Raw genomic sequence first — 19,147 nt, forward strand, 5'->3', positions numbered from 1 at the left:
GAATCATGGGATAAGAGACAGACCTTGCTACTCCACAATACACCCTGCCAAGCAGTTTTGTAAGGGTTAGTAGCAGACATTACATGAAGAAGTCCCGTGGTCATAATCTGAGTTAATCATGGGCCAAACTGCAAGTGCTACAGGGGTGAGAAAAATAAGATATGAAAGGGAAAATGTGCCAAGAAAAAAGGGGTAAAAAAGCCATGATATCTTTCCAGCCTACAGTATACTAGTGTGGTAGGAAAATCTTGCTGCAGAGAGTGGGGAGGATTCAACAAAATCTAAATTGAACTGGAATCAGAGACAAGGACTTGCTCTTATGCTTACCTCCGTCATCCATTTTCCAAAGCAAGACTTTCCTGCCACTTCTTTGTAGGGTGGAAGGAGATTGTTTTCCCAGTCCGTTCATTCACAGCATTTATTCCCCTCTCCTGTAGCAATTGCAATTTTGGTATATATTACCTACAGCTCAAAGATGACCATGTAGCTTCTTCATTTAACTATACGCTGCTTCAAATATCTGCATAAATCGCCTGGCAGATGTGACATGGTCTGTGTCTTAACCCAAGAGGGAATTGCAGTTAGCTCTGTAATTCTCAGCATCTCTTACCATCCCATGGAATGAAAAGCCTAATGATAACTACTGAATGATGTTTAGCTTAGATAAACATAGTTGCTAATGTGTCATAAGTTAAGGATCCATATTTTGCTTATGCTCTTGTTTTCATGTAAACTTCCAAAATAGGATGTCCATTCTGGGGAAAACATTAAATTTTACTAATTTCCACAGATTTGTGATGCTGAAATTTAGTATAGTATGCTAGAGTTTTCTGCTCATTTCATTAGGTGTGTGTTATACTTTACCTTTATATGTGCACACCATTAGTTAGCATGTAAGATAGGCCCCAGAACTATGGTCGTTAGTCAGGCAGAACTCCCACTGATCTCTAGGACATTTAGCCTGAATAAAGACTGATGAACAAAGGTCCAGAGAGAGTTGTTTGCTTGTAAGGATAGAACCCTGTCAACAATCTGAAGGGAACTGTAGTTAAAGCCATATTAAACCAAAGATCAGACACAGCTCCTGTTGAACTGCATTCTGACATGGGTTGGCCTGTTGATTTGCACAAGGCTAAAGATGTCCTTGTAACTATATATTAGGTATGGCAAAATTTCTGTAATATTTAACCATTTTTTTCCCCTTTCCCTGACTTACGTGATACAGAAACATATAAATATAAAACACATGTATACACACCCCTTCGCCTATGTTTATCTTCTCATAGCCTCTCACGGAGGAAAGAACTTTTCATCCCGAGGCAGAGCCGCAAGTGAAACTCCAATCTGGTAGCAAACTTTCAGAGAACTGTAGTGTTTAGATATCGCCTGCTAAATGTTTATATCTTTACATCCTTCAGTTTCAGATGAAAAATGTTTACTCCCTTTAGCTGCACTTGCAGCACAGACTCCAGGGAATATTGGAACATCCAATTGCCATGTTTGTACCCCACCATTTTGAGGTTAGGATGGAAGGGGAATATTTTAATATTAACATTGAATTTCAAGGTCTATTACAAATGCTGGACTGTTCTTTACTTAAAATGCTTGAAGGAACCACTCTGTATAACTAGTGGACAGTTAGTGTATATATTATGGGTATAGAACTCATTACATCCTGGGAATTAAAAAACAAAAAGGAAATGGTTACTTACCTTACAGTAATGTATAGTGCACTAAGTTAGGAGCAATAAATCATCACAAGTCATAGCCAGGATCTGACCCGAACAGAACCCAGAGACTTCTCATCCAGGCAAAGATTATAGCTCTAGTTGAAAAGCCCACTTGCTTGTCACCCAGTTGGTTTTCCTTATCAAATACAGGACAAATTTTTTGTTTGAATGGCTACAGTTGAGTCTTGAAATTTGTGTGTAGGGTATCCATGATCTTATTTTCTATAGAGTCTTTTGGAAGGAAGTACTCTGCTGAAGTTGTGACTTGTCGTTCACTGGTGGGTAGTTGTCATTATCAGACAGTTGAAAGTTACTGTAATCTTGGTCAGGAGTTTTGAATATGTAATGAGAATTACTTGAACGGTGGATAGTTATATAATTAAATTATGTTGCTGTTGCCGTAAAGTTTTCTACTGAAGCAGTTGTTATTGCCACAGAATGTTTTCCCTACAGGAGAAAAATAGCATTGTTTGTTTTCAAAGTGAAATAATGCCTTGAATTGTATCATTGAAATATAAATAAGAGATGCAACCTCAAGTGAGTTTTGTGGTCCCTCTGCTAAAAGGAACACTAGTAAAAATAAAAATACTATCTCACTGCTGCCCATTATGTATATTATTTATATCACATAACTTTCTAATTTAATCTCTTAATACAATTATATGAATTTAGTGCTTGTAAAAGACATCAAAGTGACAGTCCTGGTGATCCCTATCCACAGCCCTGAAGTTTTCTGTCCACGGAACTAGTTCAGCACAAAGAATGAAATAGAACATCCTCACTTGCCCGGCCAATATATCTCAACCCTGACCTGGAGAGCCGACATCTGTGAGTGAGTGAATTCAGTCTTCGTGCCCTTTCACTTTGTGATGCCTCTATTGAAACTTCTCAAGGATGCCAATGAGAGTCAATTGTGGTTATGGTTTTTCACAGTACTGCTGAAAAAACACTTAGTTTTCAGAGCTGTGCATTCATAGACTTTAACAAAAAAAAAAAGTCTTTACAAAGGGTTGATATTTGCATGGTTGACACAAGAGCCAATCACAATACCAGTCCTTGTGAGCAGAACCTTTTGACTTCTTATCCTCCCAGCAAGCAGATATCCTGAGAGAGGGTGAGAATAGATATGATGATGGTCCCACTCATCTGGACCCACACTTTCCTGTAGAGCAGTCTGTCTAATCCTAATGTCAGAACTGGGACATGGGTGTTCTGACCTCATAGACTCATAGGTCAGAAGGGACCAATATGATCATCTAGTCTGACCTCCTGCACAAGGCAGGCCACAGAACCCTACCCATCCACTTTTATACAACCCCTAATCCAGGACTGAGTTATTGAAATCCTCAAAACAGGTTTGAAGACCTCAAACTGCAGAGAATCCACCAGCAAGCGACCCATGCCCCACGCTGCAGAGGAAGGCGAAAAACCTCCAGGGCCCCTGCCAATCCGCCCTGGAGGAAATTTCCTTCCCGACCCCAAATATGGCGATCAGCTAAACCCTGAGCATGTGGGCAAGATTCACCAGCCAGCACCCAAGAATGAATTCTCTGCAGTAACTCAGTTCCCATCCCATCCAACATCTCCCCACAGACAATTGAGCAGACCTATCTGGTGATAATCCAAGATCAATTGCCCAAATTAAACTATCCTATCATAACATCCCCTCCATATATTTATCAAACTTAGTCTTGAAGCCAGATAAGTCTTTTGCCCCCACTACTTCCCTCGGAAGGCTGTTCCAAAACTTCACTCCCCTAATGGTTAGAAACCTTCGTCTAATTTCAAGTCTAAACTTCCTAATATCCAGTTTGTACCCATTCGTCCTCGTGCCTACATTAGAGCTAAACTTAAATAATTCCTCTCCCTCCCTAACGTTAACGCCCCTGATATATTTATATAGAACAAGCATATCCCCCCGCAGCCTTCTTTTGGCCAGGCTAAACAAGCCAAGCTCTTTGAGTCTCCTTTCATAAGGCAGGTTTTCCATTCCTCGGATCATCCTAGTAGCCCGTCTCTGGACCTGTTCCAGTTTGAATTCATCCTTCTTGAACATGGGACACCAGAACTGCACACAATATTCCAGATGGGGTCTCACCAGCGCCTTATATAACGGTACTAACACCTCCTTATCCCTGCTGGAAATACCTCACCTAATACATCCTAAAATCCTAGTGGTCAGAGCAGGGGGCAGGAGGCAGGCAGGGGCAGGATACCAAAGTCAGGCAGTGGGAGCAGGTAGCTCAAGGGAAGCAGCCCTAAGCAGAGTAAACTCAGCTGAATAGACAACTTCCTCTTCCTGTGCTTGGTTTAACTAGAGTCAGGGAACCAGTCAGGACCCCCCTTAGTTCCACTAATCAGATTGCAGGACTGGAGTCCTCTGGCCTAATTGAGCTTCTAGTTCTGGCCATTGTTGGCAAGACAGAACTTACTGGTTCCTAAAACCCTGTGGACCAAGTTTGATACCTGTGGTTCCTGGTACCTAACGGATGTCATAGGACATGCACCTCCTGTGGATGGCAAACACTCCCAGAGACAATTTTTCCAACTGATGCATAATCTCTCCCTTGTGACCGAGATGAATCAGGTTCGACTGAGTGTTTACTCTGGTGAGGAATGACTAGATACAACCGAGTAAAGTTCAAAACCAAAGAGCTGTTCATTAACCGAACAAGCAGCAAGGATAAACTGCAACTTGGATCAAAAAGAGGCAATTCAACAACTACAGATGCTATCAGAATAAAAACATACACAACTTGGTACCAAGCAATAACAACAACAACAAGGAAAATGACCAGACTGAACTAGCAGCAAGAGTACATTACAGTTCAAATTGAACAAGGCAATTTATCAATCAAGAATATTATTAACAATTATATACAAAACTTTATACACAACTCTATACAAAATTTTATACCAAGCAGGGAAGGAAAAACAGAGAAGGGTAACTGGGCAAAATGGATTATATACAAAAATCAGAATGTTCTTACCACACTCCAGATGCAGCTGACCAGCAGTACAGACACCGAGTACACGGCAAATTGGTGGGAAATAATCCAAAAAGCAAAATGAAACGATACAACACGAGCCAGCAAAAACGGAGAAGACCCTGGCTGAAGGGGTGATCAGGCCCTTCAGCTAACACGCGGGCACTTTTAACAGTTTTTGGCACGAGACACAGTTTTATTTGAAGACTCTTACTCGTGTCAGCGTCTGATTGGTCCCTAGCTCCTTCGCCTCCCAGGTTCCGAGCTGGTGCCCTCTACGTAAACAGGATCTGCACCCGGCACACTACTTTTTTGCACATGACACCCTACTCTTTTGCACATGGCACTAACTTGACCCACAATTGACCAAACAGAAGGTTCAAGAATAGGCACACGACACATTTGTAGCACACGACCCTGCAGTAGCACGTGGCACACAAGTGACACACGGCCCTATACTGACCTTGTGCTGACCCAGTACTGACCAACGATCGGCCATACAGACGCCATGTTTGAGCATAGGTTTAGGGTTGCAACATGCCCCCGTGGCCAATTGGCAGTGCATCACGAAAGGGACAGCTCACATCTAGGAAGTGGGGCGAGCCTAGGGAAAGGACAAAATTTAGACCGGGGACTCGGTGTCTGATTTGTTGTCAGCTGGCTGGAGGGGGGGATACTCAACCTGAACAGGTAATGCAGACACAGTTTTAACAATCAAGGCTTTAGTAATAGCAAGACCTAAACAAAAGACAATAATAACAACTCCTGCAATAATTAACCATTGTTCGAGAGATTGTGCCCATTGTCCTAATCCCCAGCCTGATAAAGTAGTTTGTCACCAGTCCCAAGATTGGCGTTCCTCGCGGCTGCGGACAGCCAAAGATGATAACTGTTGGGTGATGGCAGAGACGTTGTTCCATCCGGGGCGTAAGCGAAGGCAACATTGTCCTTTGAGGCGAGAATCAAGATTCTCTAAGACTTCACAAAAGTCCTGATGTAACAGGGTTTGTAGCATAAGGTGATTTTGTTCAGCATACTCAGCCAACACAGTGAGGGAATTATCAGCCTGTTGGAATCCAAGAGCTGTAAGATTAGTAAGCATTTCTAAGTTTGTTGAAAGACTGTGAAGCTGATTGAGAGTGAAGGCATAGCTAAGGGGATTGAACTGTACATAGCCCTAAAAAAGGGTTTCAGTGGCAGATTTTAGATGGGTCCACCATGTAAATTCACACTTTTGTGGACCAAACACGGGGGGAGGTCTGTGAAAAAGCCTCCTCCTTTAATAAAAACTTGTCCAAGGGCGCAGATGCCCTTGGGGAAGTGAAGATGACTGTGGGCAACGCCATAACCACACAGCCAATAAATCCTGGAAGGAGAATACAGGCCAGAAGCATTGGTCCATTTAAGGAGCATGTTCCAGTTGTTTACAGCTATGGGGTCACGTACAACTGTGATCCAGTAACAGCGCTCCCAATCAACAGCCCTAAGGCCAACTTTTTGCCCTTTAGTAGAGAATACGAGGTGGAAAGAGGGCAACCATGAAGTAGCATTAAAAACAGTAACAGGGACATTAGACTGATTAAGAATGGCTAAGGTGGACTCAAATGCCTGGCAATGCCAATTAGGGGAAGTTGACCGCTGCCAATTGTATTGATCACCACAATTATATTGTTTACCACACCATTGACAGGGGGGTGGGGGCATATAGAAATGAGAGCAGTTGGGATATTGCCCCCAGGAACGGAGAGAGTCAGGACCCAGAAACCCAAAACAAGGGCTGGCCCGGAGGTCTGGGGTTAAACACAGAGACAGAGGTGCTAGGGGTTTCAAATTGATCCGATTGGGTAGAGTTACAGGTAAACAAGTGTCTCCAGGGCCAATCGGGTTTATCACACTGCGAGGCGGGTTCCTCGTGAGACACATTTTTGATGGGAATAAACTTAAGAGAAAAGAGGGTGTCCCCAGGGGTGGAAAGGGGGCTAGAACATACTACACAATAATGATTTGGGGGAATGGAAGAAACATCACCTGAATTAGCAGCTAGAAGTTCCTGACGGGCATAGGTCAGGATCCAGTTCATCAGAGGGTTTGGATGTGGATGATGTGGTTGCAAATAAACCTGAAACGATAAAAAAGAGGATACGACGAGCCCCTAGGGCTGGTCCCGTTATGATCTCCGGCTAAGCCAGTTAAGATGGACCAGCCGGGCTTCCGACTGGCCAGTGCACACAACATGATATGTATTGGGGAAGTGGCCAGGTTTAGATACAACAGCTGGAAGGGGTTGTGAACACCCGGATGTCACTGGGACAGATAACCACACTGGTTCCTAGGGGGAGAAAACTGGCTTCCAGGGTGGAGGTAGCTCCGGGTCGATATGTGCATCGACTATAGGCTGCATTTAAAGTAATGAGGGCCTGTGGCAGGGCCAGGTGCAAGCCTTTGTAGTCTGGTTTCCCAATAATAGCACGGAGCTGTATCTTAAGAATCCCAATGCGACGCTTCACAAACTGTTGCTATGGGGTTCATAGGGGAGATGAACATGGAGCTGGGCGCCCCATTTGGTAACTAAGGCCTCAAAACTATGACTGGTAAATGGGGGTCCTCCATCAGTTTGGATTTCAGAGGGAACACCCCAAGCTGCAAAAACTTGAAGCAATGCCTTGATAACAGCTGGAGCTGTAGACCGTTTTAATGGTGAGCAATGGACTTGACTGGAGCCTAGATCCACAACTACCAGCCCCTTTGGAAACAGTTTAGCCCTAGCTAGAGGGCCAATTAAATCTAATTGCCAATGATATCCAGATCTGAAAAGATGGGGTTGTAAAGCTCCATGGGTAATAACAGGTCGGGACGTATGACGGGTCGCTTGGCACTGCTGGCAAGCGCGTATATCTTCATTGCAGTGCTGATGGATCAAATCCAATTTACGGTGCCCGTGTACCGTGAGAATTTGATAGAGGGCTCATCCAGGCAAATGCCTCCATTCTTCATGCATCCATGTCAAAAAAGGATCCCGAGGGTTAGGAAGAGTAACAGAAGACACCTCGGGGCTGCTAGGGGTCTCAGCCTTAAAGGTCCAAAGACGTTGGTCGAGCGTAGTATGGAGTGGATTTCTGTCTGGTTGGTGAGAGGGACAGTGGGTAACAAACCAGGGTAATTTAGTTTTATGCATGAGGGTGAAAACTTGCTCCCACAAGTCCTCGTGAGCTCGTGGCTGCCCCTCATGAGTGAGGATGGATACCCTGTAGGCAGAATCAATACCAAGGACAACCCGAGTGTGAGGATAAACACAAGCAAGGTGGGAGGCAGCTGAAAATATCCCCTGAACCTCGGCTAATTGGGCTGAGACATGGCTTGGGCGGAGTTCAGCTTGGAACATCTCACACCTCTGGCAAAGAATACCAGTGCTGGGGGAGGGGGCTGTGCCCCCCGTCGGATACGATCCGTGGGTCAAACGCACTAAGCTCAGCTAGACTGAGATCTTCCTCAGCTGTCGAATTTGAACACAATACCCACCGACCAAAGGCCTCCTGTGCTGCAAACACTTAACTTTTCCCAAGTGGCCAATGAACCGTGGAACTGTGGGGCTGGAGTAAATGACAACCAGGGGATGAGCTGCACATGAGGGCCCTGGAGCTTGCCATGAGCCATTTTGGCCCAAGGGGCGGCGAGTTTAACTCCAAGGAGCATGTGCCCCACCGATCCGTACCGATACCCCAGAACGTTAAAGGTGTGGGCACTGTGGTACACTGGATGGTTTTCCTGAGTGATAACGGCACTTACGCTATGGGCTGTAACTGATAAGGTGATAAGGATTGAGTCTTTAGGATCCCACTGGTATAGGATTGGATTAGAATGGAGCCATGCTGTTAAATCGCTTACTGCCTGATCAGCTTCCTCGGTCCAGAGTAGGCTTTTGTTTTTTGCAAATTGCTGAACAGTAGATAGGGCATTAAGCAGGTTAGCTGGAAGGAAAGCTCGATGGTAATTAAATGTGCCGAGCATCCTTTGGATTTGTTTCCCCGGGGGGGTGAACCCCCACCTTAAACTGTGGCTGTAATAGGTGATACGAGGAATGTTGGAGGACTCCCTCCTCAACGTTAAAACCCAGGAATTGAAATGAGACCGATGGCTGCAGGCAGCTCTTTGTTCTGTTAACCTCCCCCCTGTCATTATTTAGGACCTGAAGGACTTGGTCGGTGAGAGTTTGAACAGCGGCAGAATTGGGACTGCAGATGAGTATATCATCTACACAGTGAATGATCTCGAACCCAGACTGGGGTTAAATGACCTGAAGGGTTCGGCTTAGGGCCTTGGTAGCGCAGGCGGGTGAATTTCGGTACCCTTGAGGACAGACCCGCCACTGGTACTGGGAACCCTCGTATGCAAAATTGAGGAGCCCTTATGGGTCGTAAAGAGGTATTTGGTAGAATATATCCTTAAGATCAAGAGTACATGCCCACCTGGTTTGCCGGTTAAGTAAAGTACGCTCGATTGTGGGTATATCCCACTGGCTTGCAAATGCAATAGTCTCGATGTGTTGATTGGCTGACCGATAATACAAAATTCATTAGACCTATGAAGTTTTGGAATGCCCCATGCACTAGATAGGTATCGACTGTGAGTAGCACGACAAATATGTGGGGCACTTTCGAGTTGGGCTAAAAGTTGGTTGATGGAAGCTTTCCCTTGGGGAGGGATGGGAATAGGTTGGTATTTCCAGGGGGTTGGGTTACTTGCCCTGGGTTCGTGGGGATTAACAATTAGGGCAATAGGAAGGGCATTAACAATAACTGGGGCTAATTTAAAAGTCTTTAACTCACCCACTCCAAGGATGGCTTGATCTCCTGAAAGGGCAGTAAACTGAACGGGAGTGTTACGAAGGATAGCTTTCACCTTAACTTCAGGCTGAGACTCAATGCTGTTGAGCCCTTGGACATAAACAACACGACTGGTACGTTTATGGGGTATGGATGGGAGAATAATAGATACTTGGGCTCCTGTGTCTAATAAAAACTGGACCTCCTGATTGTCAAGGGTAACTAGGGGAAAATACGGCCTGGAGTCCTTGCACCGGGCATTGGCCGCCATTACACGCTCGGCCTCACACCGTTTTCCTGATGCGAGCCCTCTGAACAATCCTCCCGCCCTAAAGTTATGGCCAGCTCTTTCTGCTGCGCGGAGCTTAATTTACGGGCAGCATCTTTACTGAGCCCCCCTTTGTTGATCAGGAACTCGAAGATCTTCCATTCCATATAGGACCTTTTGGGGTACTTAGGCTTAGTCCCAGGGGCCACCGCACCTGTGGCTACTGTGGGTCGGGGAACAGGCCACTTTAAATGATCTATGGTGTGAAAGTGAGGTGACTGGTCGGCCTTGAAAGCCTCGCATCCATAATAATGTACTTGTGTCCCCAAGAGGACTGCTATCCAGTGCTACGTCTACCGCTTGCTCATGTACCAGGATACCAGCAGGGTCAGTGACATAACAATAGGCTTGAAATGGACGCAACTGTTGTTGCGCCTGTGTCAGACCCAGCGGTGTCTGTACAGGATCCCACCAAATGAGGGATGCCCCCGTGATGGTATGAATTAAATGACCGGGAGTAGAAATGCTTTCTGGGGGGAGTTGAAACATTTGGGGGCTGTTCTGCACCTGTAAGTACGCGGCCACCGGAACAGAAATGAGCCAGACCGGGGTGGCAAGAAGCACCGAGCAAGCAGTCCCTCTAGACAAGGAGGCACTTCGGGAAAGTAGGGTAGCCTCCTCCTGATCGACCCGTTCCTGGCCGAATTCTAAAATGAATCACCCTAACCAAGCGAGCACCGGTTCACTTGGTTCCTAGCCGGTGTCGCTAATAAACTCCTTAATCTCCGCTTTGCTGCGGGTGCACCATTCATAGGTGACATTTTGCGCTCCAGTTGGGTCCGCTTTCATGCGTGTTAACTGCACTGGCATGGCCTCAACAGGATTTGGGTCTGATTTTTCTGGGCTCACCTCGAGAGGCGGGAGTGGTAGAGCTGGGTATAAACTGGGAGCTGATGGGTATGGCGGAGGGGAGGATTCAGGGGTTTTAGACGGTGGTTGGACCACATCGGGAATTTTAGGGGTCTCAATTATTTCTCGGGCGGTGGAGGTTAGGGCACCCATAACAATAGTTAGTTTATCCAAAGCCAGGCCCAGGATTTTAGGCGCTGGCAACGGCCTCTGGCTTATACCAGTCAGGGCGAAACTTCTTAGACACTTTCCCGTTCTCTAGTTTTTGAATGAGTTGGATTACTAACTCATGTGCAGGGCTCCGGCTTGGAAGCCTCGGGGGATTAATGATAGGTGAGCAGGTGCCCCCGACCGCTTTCAAAACCTTTTGGGCATCCTTCCACAATAGTACTGGATCAGTCCCAGCACCAGCTTCCCCGGACTTAGTACAGAGTGGTTGATAACTTACCTCTGTGGGAGTTAATCGAAGGCCCATATGGGACGTCAAAAGACAACCCGCGGCACCGATGCATAGACCAGCGCTATAAGTCTCCAACTCCAATAACAGAATTCCAGCTAACTGCGTCGGTGCCCCCGATCGAGTAAAACATGATGCTGAAAATGATTAAACTCATCATCGGGAGTTTTGTCAGTGACCTTGGTTCACCATGGACAATTAAGATGCACAGACAACAAAGAACAGTTCTCCTCACCAGGTCCTGTTCGTGACGCCATGACCGAGACGAATCAGGTTCAACTAAGTGTTTACTCTGGTGAGGAATGACTAGATACAACTGAGTAAAGTTCAAAACCAAAGAGCTGTTTATTAACCGAACAAGCAGCAAGGATAAACTGCAACTTGGATCAAAAAGGGGTCAACAGGTACAGATACTATCAGAATAAAAACATACACAACTTGGTACCAAGCAATAACAACAACAACAAGGAAAATGACCAGACTGAACTAGCAGCAAGAGTACTTTACAATTCAAATTGAACAAGGCAATTTATCAGTCAAAAATACTATTAACAATTATATACAAAACTTTATACACAACTCTATACAAAATTTTATACCAAGCAGGGAAGGAAAAACAGAGGAGGGTAACTGGGCAAAATGGATTATATACAAAAATCAAAATGTTCTTACCACACTCCAGATGCAGCTGACCAGCAGTACAGACACCAAGTACATGGCAAATTGGTGGGAAATAATCCAAAAAGCAAAACAAAACGACACGACACGAGCCGGCAAAAATGGATAAGACCCTGGCTGAAGGGGTGATCAGGCCCTTCAGCTAATACGCAGGCACTTCTAACAGTTTTTGGCGTGAGACACAGTTTTATTTGAAGACTCTTACTCGTGTCAGCGTCTGATTGGTCCCTAGCTCCTTCGCCTCCCAGGTTCCGAGCTGGTGCCCTCTACGTAAACAGGATCTGCACCCAGCACACTACTTTTTTGCACACTACACCCTACTCTTTTACACTTGGCACTAACTTGACCCACAATTGACCAAACAGAAGGTTCGAGAATAGGCACACGACACATTTGTAGCACACGACCCTGCAGTAGCACTCGGTACACAAGTGACACACGGCCCATTAGTAGCACACAGCCCTATACTGACCTTGTGCTGACCCTGTACTGACCAATGATCGGTCATACAGATGCCATGTTTGAGCATAGGTTTAGGGTTGCGACACCTTGCTCTCCTATGGACAGTGCACCTTTGCTACACAGAGTTGTGTATAAATCACACAGGCCATACTTGTTTTTAAATATTGGCTATATATAATCTATCTAATTTATCTATCTAGGCTTTAATATTGGACCCATCATACTGGTATCAGAACATCTCAGTGCTGAAGCACCCCTGGGTACATATTTGCTCATGCAGTCCACCATGTTCTCACTGCTATTTTTAGCCAGCTAGCTAGATTAAAACTAGTACAGGCATGTCTCCACAAGCTCAAGTCAGAACCCCAGTTGTAGTGTAGATATACCTTTAGGCCCATACGTCAGAAACAGAATTGGTATATTTTAACTGAAGAATCTCCATTCCTGCTACTGATATATTAGCCAGAAAAAGTCAGCCTCACTCTGAGGTCTAAGGTTGATTTTGCAGTAATAGCAGTAGGAAAAAAATAAACTTACTCATTTTACAAGTGAAACTAATAGGGAAGTAATTGAGGGATGATAAAAATGGAGCCTTACTATGGTTTGAGTGTCTTAGAGTCAATGTTCACTTTTAAAATATTTTTAAAATACATATCTCACTATAAAATTAATTATGGACTGTATAAATTTAATAGGACATCTCCAAAATGAAAATTACTAATTTATTTTTACATTTTATGTTTGATCTTTATGAACCACTTTAGTCTTTTCTTTGGTTCTGCCACTTTTGAGGTCATAAAGGTCATAGCTAACTTGTAAAAATAATTCTAATATTTTGAGTAAGGCAAGGTCACATTCCATGTCCTGTATCTACTATAATATATGTATATATCATGCAAGCAGACACAGACTGCTCAGTCTCCACAACTGATGTGGTAGATGTAGGAATTTGTCTCTGTTTACATTTGGAAATGCATTAAAAATAGACTTGAATAAGTTATCTGGTTCCTAACAATGAGTTTTTGGTGAATAGTCTGCCTGTCCTGTCCCGTCCAGCCTCGCTCTTGGCCCATGGGATAAGGAGGAGGAGTTAGGCCTCTTACCTTTTGAACTTACCCAGAATTTTAAGACATATAGAGGGAGAGAGGAAATTACTGGAATTCTTAACAGTGTTTCCACCATTCTCTCTGCTCTTCTTATATCAGGTTGCTTGCAGCATCTGGATCTCTGTGGTAGTTATTAAGCCTAGATCAGAAGTTCTCAAACTTCATTGCACCGCAACCCCCTCTGACAAGAAAAATTACTACACGACCTCAGGAGGAGGGACCAAAGCCTGAGCCCACTGGAGCCCCGCCGCCCTGGGTGGAGGGGCGGGGAGGCAAAGCTTGAGCTACACCACTCCGAGCTGGGGGGCCAAAGCCCAAAGGCTTGAGCCCCATGCAGGAGGCCTGTAATCTGAGCCCTACCACCCAGGGCTGAAGCCCTCAGGCTTCAGCTTTGATCCCAGGCAGTGGGGCCCCAGCAAGTCTAAACTAGCCCTGGTGACCCCATTAAAATAGGTTGTGATCCCCTTTGGGGTCCCAGCCCACAATTTGAGAACCACTGGCCTAGAAGCTTTGGTAGTAGTTCGTAGTTGCATTTTATAATGCTTCCAGCCTTTAATTAAATTAATGTGTGGCACATCTAACCATAAAATGAACATATGTTTTCAGTTTGTGTTTACCCTGTATTAAAGTAACTTGTTCATATGGGGAAATGTATTCTCTCAGGCACCGTATGACTAGAAAGTAGCATAGCACCTGTACCATTTGGACATTAACAATGTTAGTTAAAAATCCCTTTTTTCAGGTATTTATAACTTCACTTCATACTCAATCTTGGCATACTACAGGGGTTCTCAAACTGGGGGTCAGGACCCCTCAGGGGGGTCACAAGGTTAATACATGAGGGGGTCACGAGCTGTCAGCCTCCACCCCAAATCCTGCTTTGCCTCCAGCATTTACAATGATATTATATATGTAAAAAAATGTTTTTAATTTATAAGGGGGGGTCGCACACAGAGGCTTGCTATGTGAAAGGGGTCAACAGTAGAAAAGTTTGAAAACCCCTGGCATACAAGCTTTCAGCCTGGGAGTGCATTGTTTGGACTTCTTTTCAACATAATTGCTTGGACTGATGTTAAGTTATGAGTGTGAAGGTTTTAGGATTTTTGGTTGGTTGGTTGGTTGCTTTTTGGTATTTGCTCAAATGTAACTTAGATTTCTTATAAAATTTGGGAAGTGATTAGCAGGTAATGGAATCTAATTCCTGTTGTTTTTTATTCTGAAAAGCACAAAGAAATAAAAAATACTTGGAAAAGTTACTGTTTTGTGTGTTTAAAAAGTATTGTGGCGGGGAGGGTTGGTTTTGTTGTTGTCAGGGTGTTTTTTAGTGTGGAGTAGTTATAGCTCTCATGTCTTTTCAATAAATAATATTGGGCTATATTTTCTGAAGAATGTGTTGCAGTAAATTATGTGTAAGTCCAAGCCAGAGATCTTCACCGTATAGGGCTGAAGGAAGTAGGGGGGTCAGACCAGTTCCATGAAAGGTATGGAGCTGCTCATGGGGGTAGGGAATGACTGGAACCAAAATCAAAGCTTTCAGCTTCTGTTTATGCACAGGTGCATAATTTTGTACATTTTTTATTCCTGCCTTGTCTCCCTTTGCCTAGCATGACAGTGGCCAAAGGGTCCAGATTCGTAGTTATTGTTAACTCTGTTCACCATCCTATTGTGATCACTGAATGGCTACAACCACTGCAGTTAGGTATCCAAATAAGAATTCCCAGGGCTAAACTGTATTGGCCATCTCAAACAAAACACTGCAACCAACTTCCTCCTATTACCCAAGATCTGCAATGAGACATCTCCTGACATGCTTCAGAATGGCCAGTTGTTGTATAGGGGAAAACAGAGATTACCGAGGTCTGTGGCCTGGCACACCTTAAGCCCTTTGTCCGACATGAACTTCTAACATGCATCTTTCATTGAAATAACTTTAGCCCTGCAGCCTGGACTTCATTATACTGTTCTCTTAAAATCAGTGCAAGGAAAAACCAGCAGGGACTGTATATTGCTATCTGTGCCTGTTATTGTGGGAGGAGTAAGTTTTATTGAAAGATTTCAAGTTTTGAATGAATCCCTTATTTATAGTCTTCAGATATGATCAATGCAGCTATTAGAAAAGCTTGTTTCTAGCAGGTTCAATTGGACAAGAAAGCCATCACCAGTCAAAAAGCCAGCGGTGTCTCTTGGGTCTACAATTCTTTACCTGTATGGTTATAAGATACCTGATAGCTACAGTTCTGGAACCTTCATCTCAGCATATCACCCCTTGCACAATGTAGTGTGCATTTAGGGATAAAATTTAGAAGCTGCTTACCAATTAACAGAATATACGTTTGAACAAAATCAGGTGCTCTATTGTTAGCAACAAGATTGTCTGGAAAGAGGGCAGAAGAGAGTCTACTATAGTGAATGGAATATATTTCTTAAAAAACATATACTATATGTACACCATAATAGTGGCAGGGGTGGAGAACAGAAAACATTTGCTAGTTGTTTTGGATGATGTAGTATACCTCAATCATGGCTCTGCTTCGATCCACAGCTCAGAAATTATGCAGTCATCCTAATCTCAAGAAAATATAAAGCATTTTCATGTGTGTGTATAGAGAGAGAGAGAGAGAATGTGTGTTAATTTTTATGTGCAAATTTTACTACACTTTATAATGGTATTTAATAGCATAAAATGTTGGCACCTGTATTGAAAATTGGTGAAGGTTCAGCCATCTAATTTTGAGCAGGTTATGCATACAGGCACTAACACTTGTAGACAGTTTAATAACAGTATTTGGCACTGTCTCGTCGAGCTGCTTAAACTAATTAATGCATTTGCTCCCTACAGGACAAAATTGAGTTTTCAGATACATTTATAAACTGATGTGCATGATTGCTAAATATTTCATTATTTTGAGCCGTAACATCTAACGTTTTGTGACAGTAAAGATACAGTATATTCTGTTTCATTTGAAAAATGTACAGTGAATGAGAAAATATGTATCCATATGTTAGGACAGAGATAATTGTTTTATCATACAATATTTTTAGAATCTTAAAAGGTACTCATTAATTTGGCCATCACGCTACAAAGAACCATTATTGCTTTGCTCTCAAACGATGATTTTGGAACCATTCCATTGTTTCCTGTAACTATTCCATGCTCCAGTTAAGTTTGCACAGACTTCTCATTTTATTCCTACAGGTTTTGTAAATTTCCAGGTCCACCTACCCTGCTGGCCTAACCCGCCTCCTATTTCTCTGCCAGAAAGGGTGGGAGTGGGAACAGAGGGAATTTGGAGTGAGTCCCTGGCAATGTGGATTTACTTTTTTTCATTGATTTTAAAAAATGACATCAGGCAATAATTCCCTGAAATCCCTGAGTGCTCAAGGTTAACACTAATCTTGCTGGCTTAAAAAGAGGTTAAAAAAATAAGTAACAATTTGATTTGAAATAAACCTTTCTAAAGAAATCACAGTAAACAAAATGTGTTTGCCTAAGGAAACCCTCCTAGCAATCAGCTAGTAACACAACTGCATGTGCTAATGAACCCAAAGCTGTTAATGTGGTTTCTTCAGTTAAATTGATTCATGAATTTTGAAGAGAACATTATCTAATGAATTTTCTTTGAATAGAAAGCAATTAAAAGGACAAATCAGTCTGATTAACCCCAAAGTCACCCTACTGCCACAAATGGTGTACAGTTTGAAATTATATCATAAAAACTAGAGCAGATTTGCTATCTCTTTGCCCTCTACTAATCCATGTAAATTAATGAACAACAAAGTTAATTTCTTTGATGACCCTTTTCTAGTATCACCTGGATTATGCTGATGTTTAATTTGCTTAATGTTATAATAAAGACTAAACAGATTTTTTCAATGAAGTGATTATCATTCCCTTCAGTTAAGAAGTGATTTTTATTATTTAACACACAAATAATGGTGTATGGGTTTCCTTTAAGAACAAAATCACATTTTACTAGGTTTGCATATAACACAGTCAGTGGCACTCAGTACCAGAATAAGAAGAAAATGTTTTTAATCAGTTTGTTTCATTGCCGAAGGATGAGACTGGTGTTTTCATCATTGTTTGCCTCTTATTTTTTATTACAATTTGTTACCCACAGTAGAGGATGTTTTGTAGTTTTCATCACAGCTTCTTCAAGTGTCTTGGAAGAACAATAGCTGTTAAAACAGACTAAATCTGAAACTAGCTATTGGTTTTCTTACTGTAAAATAATTCTTGGGTGAAAAGTTAAAACTGTGCAAACAGAGGGGGAAAATGTTCTAATGCATTCATTTATGTTCTAATGCATTCATTTATGCAATATTGCAACAGGATGAAAACTAAAAGCAATTTGATGATTGTAAATTAAAACTAAAATAATGGAAGTTATTTTATTTGTCATCTCTTTAGCATTAAGGATGTACTGTATATTGAAGGTCACAGACAGTCCTTACATTTTATAATGTCTAGAATTCTGAACAGTAGCTTGGGGGTCTCTTCTATAAAATGCAGTCAGCCAGGATAATACCGAGTCCACTGGCTCTAGGGCTTCTTTTCCAGTGTGTCCCAGCTGAAGTTTGAAATTAACTAGCGATACAAGAGCTTTCTAAAATAGGTAGAGTCAGTTATTTCTTCCCTCTTTAATTTGACTCTGTGCTCATTTATATTCTGCCAATTTAATGGAAAACCATATTATATGAGTTAACAGGATAATTGTACTTGAAGCAAATTAAAAATATAGAAAAATCAAAGCCTTAAATCCCTTTTTTATAGTGATCAATTATTTGAAGCACTCTAATAACCATGTATTTAAATACAGTAATATAGAACACAATAACAGGACTGAATATCTGGACTGTTTTAATTTAAAATAGAAAAGTTGCTGTTCATGCCATAGTTTGTGTAAGAGTTCTTAATGATTTTTATCTTGGCTATTTAAAGCATCCTTATGAATAGTGTATTGCTGCTGCTTTTTTCAGATTCATTCACCAGACAAGTGTTACGGACCCTGTTGAGAGATGTGAAATTTGGAGAGGCAGTTTCTTACAAGCAATTAGCAGACCTGGCAGGCAACAGCAAAGCAGCAAGAGCAGTGGGAGGAGCAATGAGAAGCAATCCTGTAAGTTCATGTCAACTTTCAAATAAAGTTGATGGAAGATGGTGGGTTTAGATGGAAAGCTTTGTGGGCTAAATGTCATTAGATTAAATTTATCTGCCATGAAAACTACTCTACCATGAGTAATAAGGTCAGTAAGTGTTTTTAATCAGCATTAATGCATAAACCAGTTTAATATGATTTATTCCCCACCATTTATGGTGTTAGTAGGTTTGAAAAGAAGCATTGCACTTGTTTTCATTTAATTTGTCAACCTATAGACATTTTATTATTCTTAAACTTTTTTTATACTCTTGGGAATGGGGAATCCTTTGTCACTTAACAGTGACACTTTCTCAAAGGATGTGAATGGCTTTTAACTGAGTTATAAACTAGTTCATCCCTCTGGGCCTGAAAATAGTTCTGGCAACATGAGAGGAGCAAATAGATTCTTCATTCATAAAGGCACAAGTAGGACTCAGATTCCCAGCAGCTCAGGTTCTGGGTGGTCTGGGCTAGCCAGGTTCTCTCCCCACTTCAGAGGCTGAGCCAGAACTTCAACTGGTGTAAATGACATTGCTCCATTAAACTCAGTGGAGTTATCAAATGTGCATGAGTTGAGGGTCTGGAC

General features: G+C 42.7%; 1 protein-coding gene across 4 annotated transcripts in view; it reads left to right on the forward strand.

The window, feature by feature from the left end:
- MGMT (O-6-methylguanine-DNA methyltransferase) overlaps window positions 1-19,147 on the forward strand; it is a 324,659-nt gene that overhangs the window by 294,962 nt on the left and 10,550 nt on the right. For all 4 annotated transcript variants that reach the window (XM_030568947.1, XM_030568945.1, XM_030568948.1 and 1 more), the window contains exon 5: window positions 18,401-18,540. In XM_030568947.1, the coding sequence (XP_030424807.1) occupies window positions 18,401-18,540 (140 nt within the window). The remainder of the gene's footprint in view (window positions 1-18,400; window positions 18,541-19,147) is intronic.

Source organism: Gopherus evgoodei, chromosome 7 (genome assembly GCF_007399415.2).
Source record: "Gopherus evgoodei ecotype Sinaloan lineage chromosome 7, rGopEvg1_v1.p, whole genome shotgun sequence".
Taxonomy (NCBI): domain Eukaryota; kingdom Metazoa; phylum Chordata; order Testudines; family Testudinidae; genus Gopherus; species Gopherus evgoodei.